Raw genomic sequence first — 14,053 nt, forward strand, 5'->3', positions numbered from 1 at the left:
CCAAACATATTATTGATAAAAATATTAAAAAAATACTGGCCCTACAATCGAGCCCTGGGGGACCCCCTTTTTGACATTCCGCCATTCGCTCACCTCCAGACCCAGCCTGATCTGCTGCTGCCTGTCACTAAGGAAGCTACTGATGAGGTACATAGCGTTCTCACACAGCCCATAGGCTCGCATCTTACCCAGTAACGGGTTATGAGGAATGCAGTCGAAGGCCTTGAACAGGTCCATCACTATAGCGCCGACATATTGTCGGTTATCCAAGGCCTGTCTCCAACCCTCAAGAGGTCGCATCAAAAAAGTCACTAAGTTGATCATGTAAAATTCTTTCAAAAATCTTTGATATAGTTGGTAAAATACTGTTTGGGAAATGAGACACATTAATATTGAGGTAAAAATACCAGAACTCGGTTTCAGAATCTTGACCGAGATCCCATCTACCCCCGTTGCCTTTTTAGTATCCAAAGACGACAACATTTTTTTTCATTTCAGTCTCACTAACATGTTGAAAAGTAAAACTGTCTCTCCCAATATTTACATTTGAAGTTTCTATATTTAAAATAAATATTAAAATCAGTGACACCTTCCAGATCAGTACCAATATCACTGGCAACATTTGTAAAATAAATCATTAAAAACATCACACACATCTTTTAGTTTGATACTATAACATCATTTTCTTGTAAAATAATCCCCTGGTCAGATAAAATCAACAGCACTAGAGCTGCTGCTGCTGCTGCTGTTACAGGAAAAAACACTGGACTAAATCTAAGTGTGACAAAACGTAAGAAACAAGATCACTTGACGAGCAGACTGTGGTTGTGTGCATTTTTTTGTTTATACGCACAATTATAAAGTTAATAACACAATTACAAAAACGCAGATCGATTTTCTTGTTAAACATTGTTACTCACTATATTAACTTTATCAATCAATATACATTTTAAAAGTAAAAATGTATTTTTCGATCGCTGTATCCCTTTCAAACATGAATGTTTGGGAGTGCGTTTCGATACACGTATCCCACGTGATGCAGAGAATTTCAATCTAACCGTCTTCAACTTACAGTTCTCAGTGTGCTCCAATAAACATCGTGTATTCACCACTTCAATTGTTCAAGCCTTATTCTTATTCTGCTGTAAACGTTTCCTAGCTCACAATAATATCGCAACAAACAAATGGCGGCTTTCAGTTTACTCATACTATTTACTGAAAAAAACGCATCAGACTTGCATTTAATATGATCACGGACTTAGATAATCTAATTCCGTGATATTACTATTATACACCTTTTTTCGGGGGCGGGAGGGCGGGTGTTAAGTAAGGAAGGTCGAATACGATTGATCACTTTTCGTATATATACATGTCTATAATATAATGCTAATTTGCTTTAAGAATTCATTGCGAGTAAATGATCGATAAAATGAATTTAAAGTTATCATTTTTCAGTTTACTCAAAACAAATCAATATCCGTGTGGCTGCAAATTTCAAGTTTGTAACGTTATCAAGTGTTAGCATTCCATATTTTAAATCCGGAAAAAGGGAACGGGAATTTTATCAATCCGTATCAAATTACACACGCTTGTTATCCTGGTCACTAATGCGTTTTACTTCTACGTGTAAGCGTACCACAGCATATGCTTAGAACTGACATTGAGCAAATGCTGACCACGTCGGCGAACGAATTACCAGGAGGAGACCTCCGTCAATGTTGTACGTTAAAACAGTGTTATTACACCAGATAGTGTGTGATGGCAGGTAGCAATGACGTTAGACGACGCGCTGGAACCAGACAAAAAGGAAAAGATGCAGAAAATGGCGTTGGAGAAAGCAAAAAGAAAGCCGATGCAGTTGGTGGAACTGCGATGATTGCTGGACTTGTGTTTGTTGGCATTGTAGCATGCGGAGTCGGGTATTTCGCTTATTTACAATATTGCAAAGGCATCGTTAATACACCTCTATCCGTGTCTAAAATCAATGCAGCCAACAGCTCAAGTGCAATCGTCGATCCGGAAAGATATTGGGGGACCTATCGATCAAACTTGTACTTTGGAATGAAAGCGAGAACTCCCCGATCACCGGTGTTTGGGCTTATGTGGCTACAGCAGCTAACAGGGAAGATGCCACCTCCGATCCGACATTGGTGTGACCAGGGCGACCAGCTGAAAAAGTATGGTTGGCTTAAGCATGATGGAAGGAATTTTGGCGTTCAAGAAATTGAAGATAATGGCTTTGTTTTGAGAACAGAATTCGTCAAGAGAGCTGGTGGATTACATGGAGGAGACTGGACTGCGAGAGTTGTGGCAACAAATGTGGTATGTTGTCGTCGGGAGGCATGTCCTTCGAAAAATGCAAAATAAATGTTAGATGTGTTTTGTTTGATAAACTAGAATAAGTAACATACTAATCATTGGTACCTATGCCATGGTGAATGAGAAATAAATATTTCTAATGTACTGTAGCAGAAATTGACTGGGTGGATGGCTGGCGACATGGTAACTCAGTTGGTAGAGGATCCGTTTAAAGTTCCCAGGTTCAAATCCCAGTCCTAAGTTATGCCATTTTTTCGCTCCTATTACAAAACTTTTAGGAAATATATATTTTTCAGAAAGGAATGGAACCTGTCTAGGAGTTAAAATGTGGGTTACTGGGTTATCAACTTCTGTCCAACTTACCTGTAGAAAGTATCAAATCAGACTGAAAATGGACCAAAATATACAAAATAGGGCCAAAAACAATAGTTACTGACGGTAAATGAAAAAGCAATTCATATAGTTCATATAGCGATGACAGTAATTGAAAGCTGTGAGCTTCTTGTGGCACATTTGAATATATGTTTAAATAGTTGTTAAAAACATTTTTCACTCCTGGTGCGTATAGATAGACCTACTAATGTCAGGAATAACAACTTGCGTGGAATTTTGTTGGGTGATCCGAACAGAATTTATTCAGTCTGTTCTTAAAAGTGTCCACAGTTGGAGAATTGACCACATTATCGGGTAGACTGTTCCACACCTCTACAACGGTGCAATGAAATAAAGTTTCTATCTGTATTAAAACCAACCAAATCGAGAACGAAATGCATGCAGTTATAATATTTAAAAGTAACAAAATATATTTTAAAACATTGTGTGCAGATAGTATGACTTTGTGATAATGGATGGTTGATTTGAAGGAATTTGGTTTGAAACATCTTTGGGCACATATATATAAGCAGGGATCAGTTTCCCTTTCTCTTTGCTTGACAAACAGGCATTGTCGAAAGTTTTCAATTCATGACTGTTTGTGTTCAAAACAAATGTAGCATTTATTTTTCATTCCAAACTGATCTCATTCCAAACATTGCTCCCTATTTCTTCATACCATAGCCCTGTTATGCATACTATCATTCTGACTCCCACATTGATGATGATGCATATATTATGTACCCTTCTACCCTTGATGTATTATGGTATCCCCTCTGGCTGTTTGTCCGTAAGTCGTTCCGTAAACTTTTTGGTGTCTGCTCATTATCTTTATTAACTATGAACGGATTAAATTGAAACTTTGTAAAAGGCTTAAATGCTATAAAATCTTGCCTATGTTCCATACCTGTTTTGATCAGGTCTTTTTTAAAAGAGTTATTGCCCTATAATTTACATATGTCACATATGTCAGTTAAGTTTTCTGTGTCTGCTCAATATCTTTAATAAGTAATAACTGATAAACTTCAAACTTGGGAAGAAGGTTAAATGCCTAAGTTTAATACCTGTTTTTATCAGGTCTTTTTTAAGAGGGTTATTGCCCTTTAATTTTTAAATGCAATGCCTTTGACACTTCTCCACAAAATATCTATGGTAATTATTAAACATTCTCAGACTTAAATTTCGCTGTTACAATATTATTCAACATAATATCATCCATTAATCCATTAATAATTCTTCTAAGAATATTTGTAAATCATTAATAATTCTTCTAAAGGACTATTTGCGAATCATTAACAATTCTTCTAAAGGACTATTTGCGAATCTAAAAATTTATTTGTTTCATATTGCATTTCAATTTTGTTTAAAAATGTGATGTAATTGTTAAAGAGTATTTCAATTTTATAACCCCCCACCCCCATCCACCCCCCACCCCAGTTTGCAGAATATCTTCTATTCACAAAAACAGATAAATGACTGCGCTCTTTTCAACAAAGTTGGGGACGAGAGTATAACGTACTCTACATACTCTTGTAATTCCATTTTCTGGGTCATTACAACAAACCGGTATGATTTCATTTTAACTGGTTGCACTTTACTTCCGGTTTTACTTTTGAGCTACATTCCCTTGTTAGTTGTGTTTGCAGTAACATTGTGTTAACTGTTAAGCTGCATTAGTGTTCATTAAGCTGTGTTATAGGTCATGATGACTTTTTGGTATACCCCGGTCATGATCTATTTTTGAAAGATGATATATATATGTAGTATGTGTTACAGGATCAGAAGAAACCAGTCGTCCTGTCACTCATGTACTACGTGGCCCTGGACGGTCAAGGCGGTCTGGAACCGGACATGTCAAAAGGTAGATTCAGTGCCGTCAGAGGTCATTCTGAGGAACTTGGCGATTTTACTTTACATTTCCCAAAGACAAAAACAAAGACACAAACTAAATACAGCCATCTCATCACTTATGTATCACGACTAGATCAGCTAAAAGATGTGGTCACGAACGCTATGAAGGTAGAGGCCTGGGACAAACAACGCACTCAGGCTTACTTTGTGCTCGGAGGTCGACTCGTACCACGGGACAGTCCCGGGGGACCTAATGTCATGGTCCAGCAGGTCACAGTTCAGCTCCCGTTTGAAATGGAAATCATCTTTGAGTCTGGAAGTGTACTTGACAGACCTGATACATTGTCTGATGAAATATTCTTAAAGGAACTGGCAAAATACTCACAGGGATTCGACGATAAATTTTCCGCCACTTTTAATCTGGAAGGTAAAGGCTACAGCCAGGACGAGACTAACTTCGCTAAAGCTGCTCTCAGTAATATGCTAGGTAGCATCGGCTATTTTTATGGATCATCCCTTGTCCAGTCTCGCTATAATGTGGACCCTGTGGAATACTGGCCAGCGCCATTGTACACTGCTGTTCCTTCAAGATCATTTTTCCCTCGTGGTTTCCTGTGGGATGAAGGATTCCATAATCTACTGATCAGTCGATGGGACATTGAAATATCTAAAGACATCATTTCTCATTGGTTGGATTTAATGAACACTGAAGGCTGGATTCCGAGAGAGCAAATTCTTGGAATTGAAGCACAAGCAAGAGTTCCACAGGAGTTTGTAGTTCAGAGAAACGAAAATGCAAACCCGCCGACATTATTCTTGCCCCTACAAAGAATTATTGACCAAATATCAACATCAGATGACCCCAAAGATCAAGCGTTCTTGAAATTTGTGTACCCACGTCTGAAAGTTTGGTACAATTGGTACAATTCAACACAGTCAGGCAGATTACCTCTAACGTACCGATGGAGGGGGCGTGACTCAAAGACCAACAAAGAACTGAACCCCAAAACCCTTACCTCTGGTCTGGATGACTACCCACGGTCATCCCATCCCTCGGAGGATGAACGCCATGTTGATCTGCGATGCTGGATGGCATTTGCATCTGGATTGATGGCTGACATTGCTAATGCACTTGGAGAAGATTCAACAGAATACAAAGCCACACATCGACTGTTAACGGATAATAAATTGCTGGATGAAATGCACTGGTCCTCCCAGAAGCAGCAATACTCAGACTACGGACTTCACACAGATAAAGTCCAGTTACAACGTCCTAAACCCCCGGCAAACCTGCAGCCTGGACAACCAGTTCCACAAATGGACAAGATCAGAGCTGTCATAAAGGATCCTGTGTATAAGTTTGTCGACTCTTACGGTTATGTTAGTCTTTTTCCATTCCTACTTCGAATTATTGAACCTGAATCTGTTAAGTTGTTGCAGACTATAGCAAAATTAAAAAAAACAGAATTTCTCTGGACCGACTATGGTTTAAGGTCATTGTCAAAAAATGCATATTTATATAATCGTTATAACACTGAACATGATCCGCCATATTGGAGAGGTGCGATTTGGATAAACATGAACTATTTGGCTATCGGAGCTCTTCACCACTATTCTGTTACACCCGGCAAATATCAGGACCTAGCGAAATCTACATACAAGAGTTTACGACAAAATGTTGTACAGAATATTTTCAAAGAATACAGAAGAACAGGTTATGTTTGGGAACAGTACAATGATAAGTACGGCTCGGGGAAGGGTAGTCATCCCTTCACGGGCTGGTCAGCTCTCGTGGTCCTCATCATGGCTGAGGAATACTGAAAACCAATCACTATTACTCCAAGCTGCTCAGCACTCATTATGACTCAGAAAAACGCTCAGTAGTCATCATGACTCAGAAATACTGATTACCCATCACTATCACTCCAGACCACTCAACACTCATCATCCTCTACGACTGAGGAATATGGACTACTCTACAATAGTACTTCCAAACCTGCTTGACCTGATTTTTTGTGATTTTTTGATTCATTACCCATTCAATAATATGGTCACTTGCTCTGACTGTCATGAAACCTGTGGCTTTTTTTTTTTACAAATGGACAGCAAGTTTATTATAGCTGCACCAAAAGTCTTACGCTTGTGATTGCTTACAAGGAGGATTCTTTAATGTATCAAACTGAAAAGTGAACAGTGACACCATTTTAAAGCATCTCAAAGGAAGTGAATTAAATATACTTGAAACTTTTTTGGTCGTGTATTTAAGACAGATTTTCATGTTTAAACAAACATTAAAAATCCATATGTAGGAGACCAAGGCTAACATTCTATATTTGAGAGTAAAGTTTGTCATCTGCATTGAATGATAGAGTGACAGACTTTTAACTCAATAAGTGCTAAATTTATTTCAAGAAGACTATTTTATTCACCCATCAACAGCATTGCATAATATTGTTGTCAATTTGTCCATCTGTTTGTCTTGATAACCTTTTGGCTGCAAATAGTTCCACAGTTTCTGACGAAATTTGGTGGAGATTTTGGTGTTAGTGATAAGAATCATATGAAGATGGGTATATCAAAAAACAGGATTGCTGAATTATACATAATTACAGTTAAGGCTCTTTGCTAAATGACCAGTATATTGAACTTTGTGACAGCAACAAGTCGACCAAATCATCTGGCCTATGGTGTGTTGGGTGATAAGTATCAAATTCATATTACCAGAATGTTTTAAACAGTTGACAAGAAACAAATGCACCTTGCCTCATTCATGGCTGTTAAAAAGAACATATCAACAAATCATAACAATAATTCAACTTTCCCGAGTTACAAAATATAGATGTTGTTTTTTCTGCTTGCATTTTAATGTTTTCCTTCGTTTTGTTACAATTAAGAATGCAACATTTTATTTTGAGGAAAAAAGAAACATAAGCAAAATTCTTTGAAATTCCATTTGTAAGAACTGAAAGCGCTGTTGTTGAAACCTTGCAGTAAATATTAGAATCATTTTCCACCACTCCAAATCATAGTGGCTAGTGACATGTCGCTACTCCAAATCATAGTGGCTAGTGACATATCGCTACTCCAAATCATAGTGGCTAGTGACATATCACTACTCCAAATCATAATGGCTAGTGACATGCCGCTACTCCAAATCATAGTGGCTAGTGACATGTCTCTACTCCAAATCATAATGGCTACTGACATGTCGCTACTCCAAATCATAATGGCTAGTGACATGTCGCTACTCCAAATCATAGTGGCTAGTGACATGTCGCTACTCCAAATCATAGTGGCTAGTGACATGTCTCTACTCCAAATCATAGTGGCTAGCGACATGTCGCTACTCCAAATCATAGTGGCTAGTGACATGTCGCTACTCCAAATCATAATGGCTACTGACATGTCGCTACTCCAAATCATAATGGCTACTGACATGTCGCTACTCCAAATCATAATGGCAACTGACATGTCGCTACTCCAAATCATAATGGCTAGTGACATGACGCTACTCCAAATCATAGTGGCTAGTGACTTGTCGCTACTCCAAATCATAGTGGCTAGTGACTTGTCGCTACTCCCAATCATAATGGCTAGTGACATGTCGCTACTCCCAATCATAATGGCTACTGACATGTCGCTACTCCCAATCATAATGGCTACTGACATGTCGCTACACCAAATCATAGTGGCATGTGTCATGTCGCTACTCCAAACCATAATGGCTACTGACATGTCGCTACTCCAAATCATAATGACTAGTGACATGACGCTACTCCAAATCATAGTGGCTAATGACATGTCTCTACTCCAAATCATAATGGCTACTGACATGACGCTACTCCAAATCATAGTGGCTAATGACATGTCTCTACTCCAAATCATAATGGCTACTGACATGACGCTACTCCAAATCATAGTGGCTAGTGACATATCGCTACTCCAAATCATAGTGGCTAGTGACATGTCGCCACTCCAAATCATAATGGCTACTGACATGTAGCTACTCCAAATCATAATGGCTACTGACATGTCGCTACTACAAATCATAATGGCTACTGACATGTCGCTACTTCAAATCATAATGGCTACTGACATGTCGCTACTCCAAATCATAGTGGCATGTGTCATGTCGCTACTCCAAATCATAATGGCTACTGACATGTCGCTACTTTAAATCATAATGGCTAACGACATGTCGCTACTTCCAATCATAATGGCTAATGGGATGCCGCTACTACAAATCATAATGGCTACACACATGTCGCCAATCCAAATCATAATGGATACTGACATGTCGCTACTCCAAATCATAGTGGCTAGTGGCATGTTGCTACTCCAAATCATAGTGGCTAGTGACATGTCGCTACTCCAAATCATGCGTCTATTTCCGTGCCACCAGTATATCACCAACATAAAACGCTTTGTTACGCAGTGCTGTTGTTGTTTTGTTACATGTCCATTTCTTAAGGGGGATCAATTATTTCATATTGTTACCAGAAGAACTATTAAATAAGGTTACAGTCGGAGATTGTATACTAGCTTAATACAACTGAGGTTGTCTCCCCTGTGTCTATGTTCCTCAGTAACATCTGGCTGTGTAGGTTCACTACTTCTTATTTAGGCTGTGCTCTCAGGAGTTTTTTATTCTCCTTTCATGAAACATTAGACAGTTCTGAATTACCTCAATTATGGTGTGTTAAAATGTCTTAACTTATGATTCACTCATAAATTATTTGCTCAGTGAAACTGGGGCTTTTACCTCTGAAATTTGACCCTAATTCTGAATGCATTTTTGTGTGTTTTTTTACCCGATTTCATAAACAAAAAATATACTACAAATGAAAAAGGAAACAGATAAAAAAAGTCTTTCATAAAAATTCAAAAGTATCATCAAAATTAACATGTGTCGATCATCAGATATGAAAATACTACTTAATTATCTGGGTCCTGTGTACTTGGGATGGAGTGTGTGTCTTCATATAAATGACATTGACTTACTTCTCAAGGTCACAGGTGTCCAATAAGTTAAAAGCATTTTCTAAATAATTACAGGGTCTAATGGAATTATACTAGCCTAGGGTATATAAGGTAGACCAGCAGTGCAAATCTTTTTCCTTGTTTTTCTCTCTATAATGTATTTCGGTCAAAGGCTAACTTTGTGTGCTGGTCATGCTCGAATATCTATACATGGGCTATTATAATGGGAACAAGTTCATTCTTATCCTTAAATTACAAAAGGTCCAGGGTCATGATAAATGGCCAGTATCCTTCTTAGGTTGATTGCTAATAAGTGCCCTCATATAATGATATTGAAAGACATTCAAAGTCACAGGGGTCAAATACATTTATTTAGTATGTTAAAAACTTAAATTATGATATGTTAAAAACTTAAATAACATTTTAAGAATCACAATTTTTTCTCCTTTTTGAATTTTATGTTGCAAAACGAATGGAAAACTAGATTTTTTATTTTTATTACCAGAAAGCACATTACAGGGGAGTGTGATTGGAATGATGCCACAGGTGCTGGACACTACGGTACATATCATTTGTCGCATTGCGGCAGCATTACTCACTAGTCTTCACCGTGTTGTGAACGGTGTGTCAGAGAAATACACCAAAGTTGCTATGTCCCATTAATTTTTATATAGTGCATTTTTTATAAACTAATTTTCTTATCTCCATTTTTGACATTTTAATTTGTATGTAATACTTCATAAAATGTACGATCATGAACAGAATGGCGAAATTAGTTTGTATTTAACACAAGTAATCATCAATATGACCTCAGGTACTCTTGGTGAACTTTATAGTTGTAAAGTTAAACCTGCCTGTTCCAATACCTGGTTTGTTGTTTATTATATAAAAGACTTTGTTGCTGTTTTTAAACAGATCATCACTGAACTTAATTTTACTTATAAACCAGGACTATTTGATGTTGGGCAAGTCATATAACTTTCTAAGTGAACTTATAGCTAAACATTTATGTCATATTGGTGAATTATTTTTGTATTTTTGTAGATCACATTTGTTAAAAATGAATAAAAGTCAGTATTCACTAAACTTGGGACCACTCTCATCATTGTGCCTGTTATTTATGACATATTTAACTTTTTTGATGTTTCTACATACTGTATGATACAAATGTTTTATACATTATGTCCATCATGTGAATTCCCTTATTATTTCACCATATCCTATCTTGTATCACCTTCATCACTGTTACCCTTCATCACTGTAACCCTTCATCACTGTAACACTTCATCACTGTAACCCTTCATCATTGTAAACCTTCATCACTGTTACCCTTCATCACTTTTACCCTTCATCACTGTACACTTCATCACTGTAACACTTCATCACTGTTAACCTTCATCACTGTTACCCTTCATCACTGTACACCTTCATCACTGTTACCCTTTATCACTGTTACCCTTCATCATTGTAAACCTTCATCACTGTAACACTTCATCACTGTAACCCTTCATCACTGTTACCCTTCATTACTGTAACCCTTCATCACTGTACACCTTCATCACTGTTACCCTTTATCACTGTTACCCTTAATCATTGTAACCCTTCATCACTGTACACCTTCATCAATGTTACCCTTCATCACTGTTACCCATCATCACTGTACACCTTCATCACTGTTACCCTTCATCATTGTTACCCTTCATCAGTGTTACCCATCATCAGTGTACACCTTCATCACTGTACACCTTCATCACTGTAACCCTTCATCAATGTACACCTTCATCACTGTACACCTTCATCACTGTTACCCTTCATCACTGTTACCCATCATCACTGTTACCATCCATCACTGTTACCCATCATCACTGTACACCTTCATCACTGTACCCCTTCATCACTGTTACCCTTCATCACTGTACACCTTCATCACTGTTACCCTTCATCACTGTTACCCTTCATCACTGTTACCCATCATCACTGTTACCCTCCATCACTGTTATCCATCCTCACTGTACACCTTCATCACTGTAACACTTCATCACTGTACACCTTCATCACTGTACACCTTCATCACTGTTACCCTTCATCACTGTAACACTTCATCACTGTACACTTCATCACTGTAATACTTCATCACTGTTACCCTTCATCACTGTTACCCATCATCACTGTACACCTTCATCACTGTACACCTTCATCACTGTTACCCATCATCACTGTAACCCTTCATCACTGTACACCTTCATCACTGTACCCCTTCATCACTGTACACCTTCATCACTGTAACACTTCATCACTGAACACATTCATCACTGTTACCCTTCATCACTGTAACACTTCATCACTGTACACCTTCATCACTGTAACACTTCATCACTGTTACCCATCATCACTGTAACCCTTCATCAATGTACACCTTCATCACTGTACACCTTCATCACTGTTCCCCATCATCACTGTAACCCTTCATCACTGTATACCTTCATCACTGTACACCTTCATCACTGTTCCCCTTCATCACTGTTACCCATCATCACTGTTACCCATCATCACTGTACACCTTCATCACTGTATACCTTCATCACTGTTACCCTTCATCACTGTTACACTTCATCACTGTAACCCTTCATCACTGTACACCTTCATCACTGTTACCCATCATCACTGTAACCCTTCATCAATGTACACCTTCATCACTGTACACCTTCATCACTGTAACCCTTCATCACTGTACACCTTCATCACTGTTACCCATCATCACTGTTACCCATCATCACTGTAACCCTTCATCACTGTACACCTGTTTCACTGTACACCTTCATCACTGTATCACTGTACACCTTCATCACTGTAATGCTGTTATCACTCACACTGTCTCTTTTGTTGTTACAATAATATAGACATTGAGACTTCATGTAGGCAGTTTTGCGTTGATTTGGATAGTTCATGTTTGTTATGGATATTCCTCGTGGTGTACTTGCCAGATCAGGTCATGGTCATTCATTTGAGCTGACTTGACAGCCCTTTGTCCCAGCATGCAACAGGCGTAATGTTATGACAATACCAGTCTTAGTTATTCAGCAGTTGCCGTTTGGTTCAGTCATTTATTTAGTAAATATAAGGGCCCTTCCTCCCATTATCCTCGCGGATAAATACAAATCTATACCTCTTGGTTTACCTATGACCTAGAAAGTGGGTCAAGGTCATTCATTTGAACTTGAAAGTCATTCATACCAACATGTTAGTGGCCAACTTTAATGACCCTACTCCCTTTGGTTATTTAAACAAGAGGCCCAAGGGCCTTAGCGGTCACCTGAGTTATATCATAGGTACTGGTAGCTTTATTTTATTGTTTAGATGTGATGTGGAAATCAGCATGTAAACTTAGTGAAATACAATACTTGTCATGTCATCAAAGGATAAGAATTTTAAAATATTGGTAAATGTTCCCTTTGGGGCCCCGCCCTAGCCCCTGGGGATGGGGCAGGAATCCCAATTTTACAAAGTAATACTCTCATTCACCAAAGATGATTCTGACTAAGTTTGAGTAATTTTCTGCTGAAAATGGATAAAATATATACCGAAAAGTGTTATTTCCCTATATAAACTATATTAAACTTTACCCCCTCCCCAAGGGAGAACGGATAGCTCGGGGGTCCTGAAATTTACAATTTAAATAAAGCCCCTGATGATCTTTCTTTCCACGTAGAGAAAATCACTGTAGTACCTCTGAGTCTGGAGAAGAAGATTTTTGAAATATTGATTAATTTTCCCTTTGGGGCCCCGCCCTGGCCCCAGGGGTCGGGGTAGGAATCTCAATTTTACAATTTGAAACCATCTACCTCCAAGGATAATTCTCACCAAGTAAAAATAATTTCCTACAGAAAGTTGTCAAAATATACCCAAAAGTGTTATTTCCCTATATAAACTATAGTAAACTTTACCCCCTCCCCAAGGGAGAACGGATAGCTCGGGGGTCCTGAAATTTACAATTTAAAGAAAGCCCCTGATGATCTTTCCATCCATGCAGAGAAAATGACTGTGATACCTCTGAGTGTGGAGAAGAAGATTTTTAGCTCACTTGCCCGAAGGTTATGGTTATGGTGCGGCATCCGTCGTCCGTCCGTCCGTCCGTCGTCCATCGTCCGTCGTCCGTCTGTCCGGCGTCAACTTTTTGCTTTAAACAACTTCTTCTCAATAATCAAAAGGCCTAGGAAGATGATATTTGACCAGTAGCATGAAGGGATCAAGGGCTACCAAGTTTGTTCAAATAAATGACCTTGACCCACTTTCAAGGTCACAGGGGTCAAATATGTTAAAATCTTTCAAACAACTTCTTCTCAATAACCAAAAGGCCCAGGGTACTGATATTATGCCTGTAGCATGCTGGGATGAAGGGCTACCAAGTTTGTTCAAATAAATGACCTTGACCCACTTTCAAGGTCACTGGTGTCAGATGTCTTTAAAATCTTCAAACAACTTCTTCTCAATAACCAAATGGCCCAGGGTACTGATATTGGGCCTGTAGCAT

The 14,053-nt window shown here is 38.4% G+C and overlaps 1 protein-coding gene across 1 annotated transcript; it reads left to right on the forward strand.

The window, feature by feature from the left end:
- The first annotated feature begins 1,671 nt into the window (after positions 1 to 1,671).
- Positions 1,672 to 7,841, forward strand: LOC110460508 (mannosyl-oligosaccharide glucosidase-like). Its single transcript, XM_021513454.1, has 2 exons — positions 1,672 to 2,322; positions 4,468 to 7,841. The coding sequence occupies exons 1-2, from the start codon at positions 1,759 to 1,761 to the stop codon at positions 6,361 to 6,363; spliced, it is 2,460 nt and encodes an 819-aa protein (XP_021369129.1). The 5' UTR covers positions 1,672 to 1,758; the 3' UTR covers positions 6,364 to 7,841.
- The last annotated feature ends 6,212 nt before the right edge of the window (positions 7,842 to 14,053 follow it).

This window comes from Mizuhopecten yessoensis, unplaced genomic scaffold (genome assembly GCF_002113885.1).
Source record: "Mizuhopecten yessoensis strain PY_sf001 unplaced genomic scaffold, ASM211388v2 scaffold10413, whole genome shotgun sequence".
Lineage (NCBI taxonomy): Eukaryota > Metazoa > Mollusca > Bivalvia > Pectinida > Pectinidae > Mizuhopecten > Mizuhopecten yessoensis.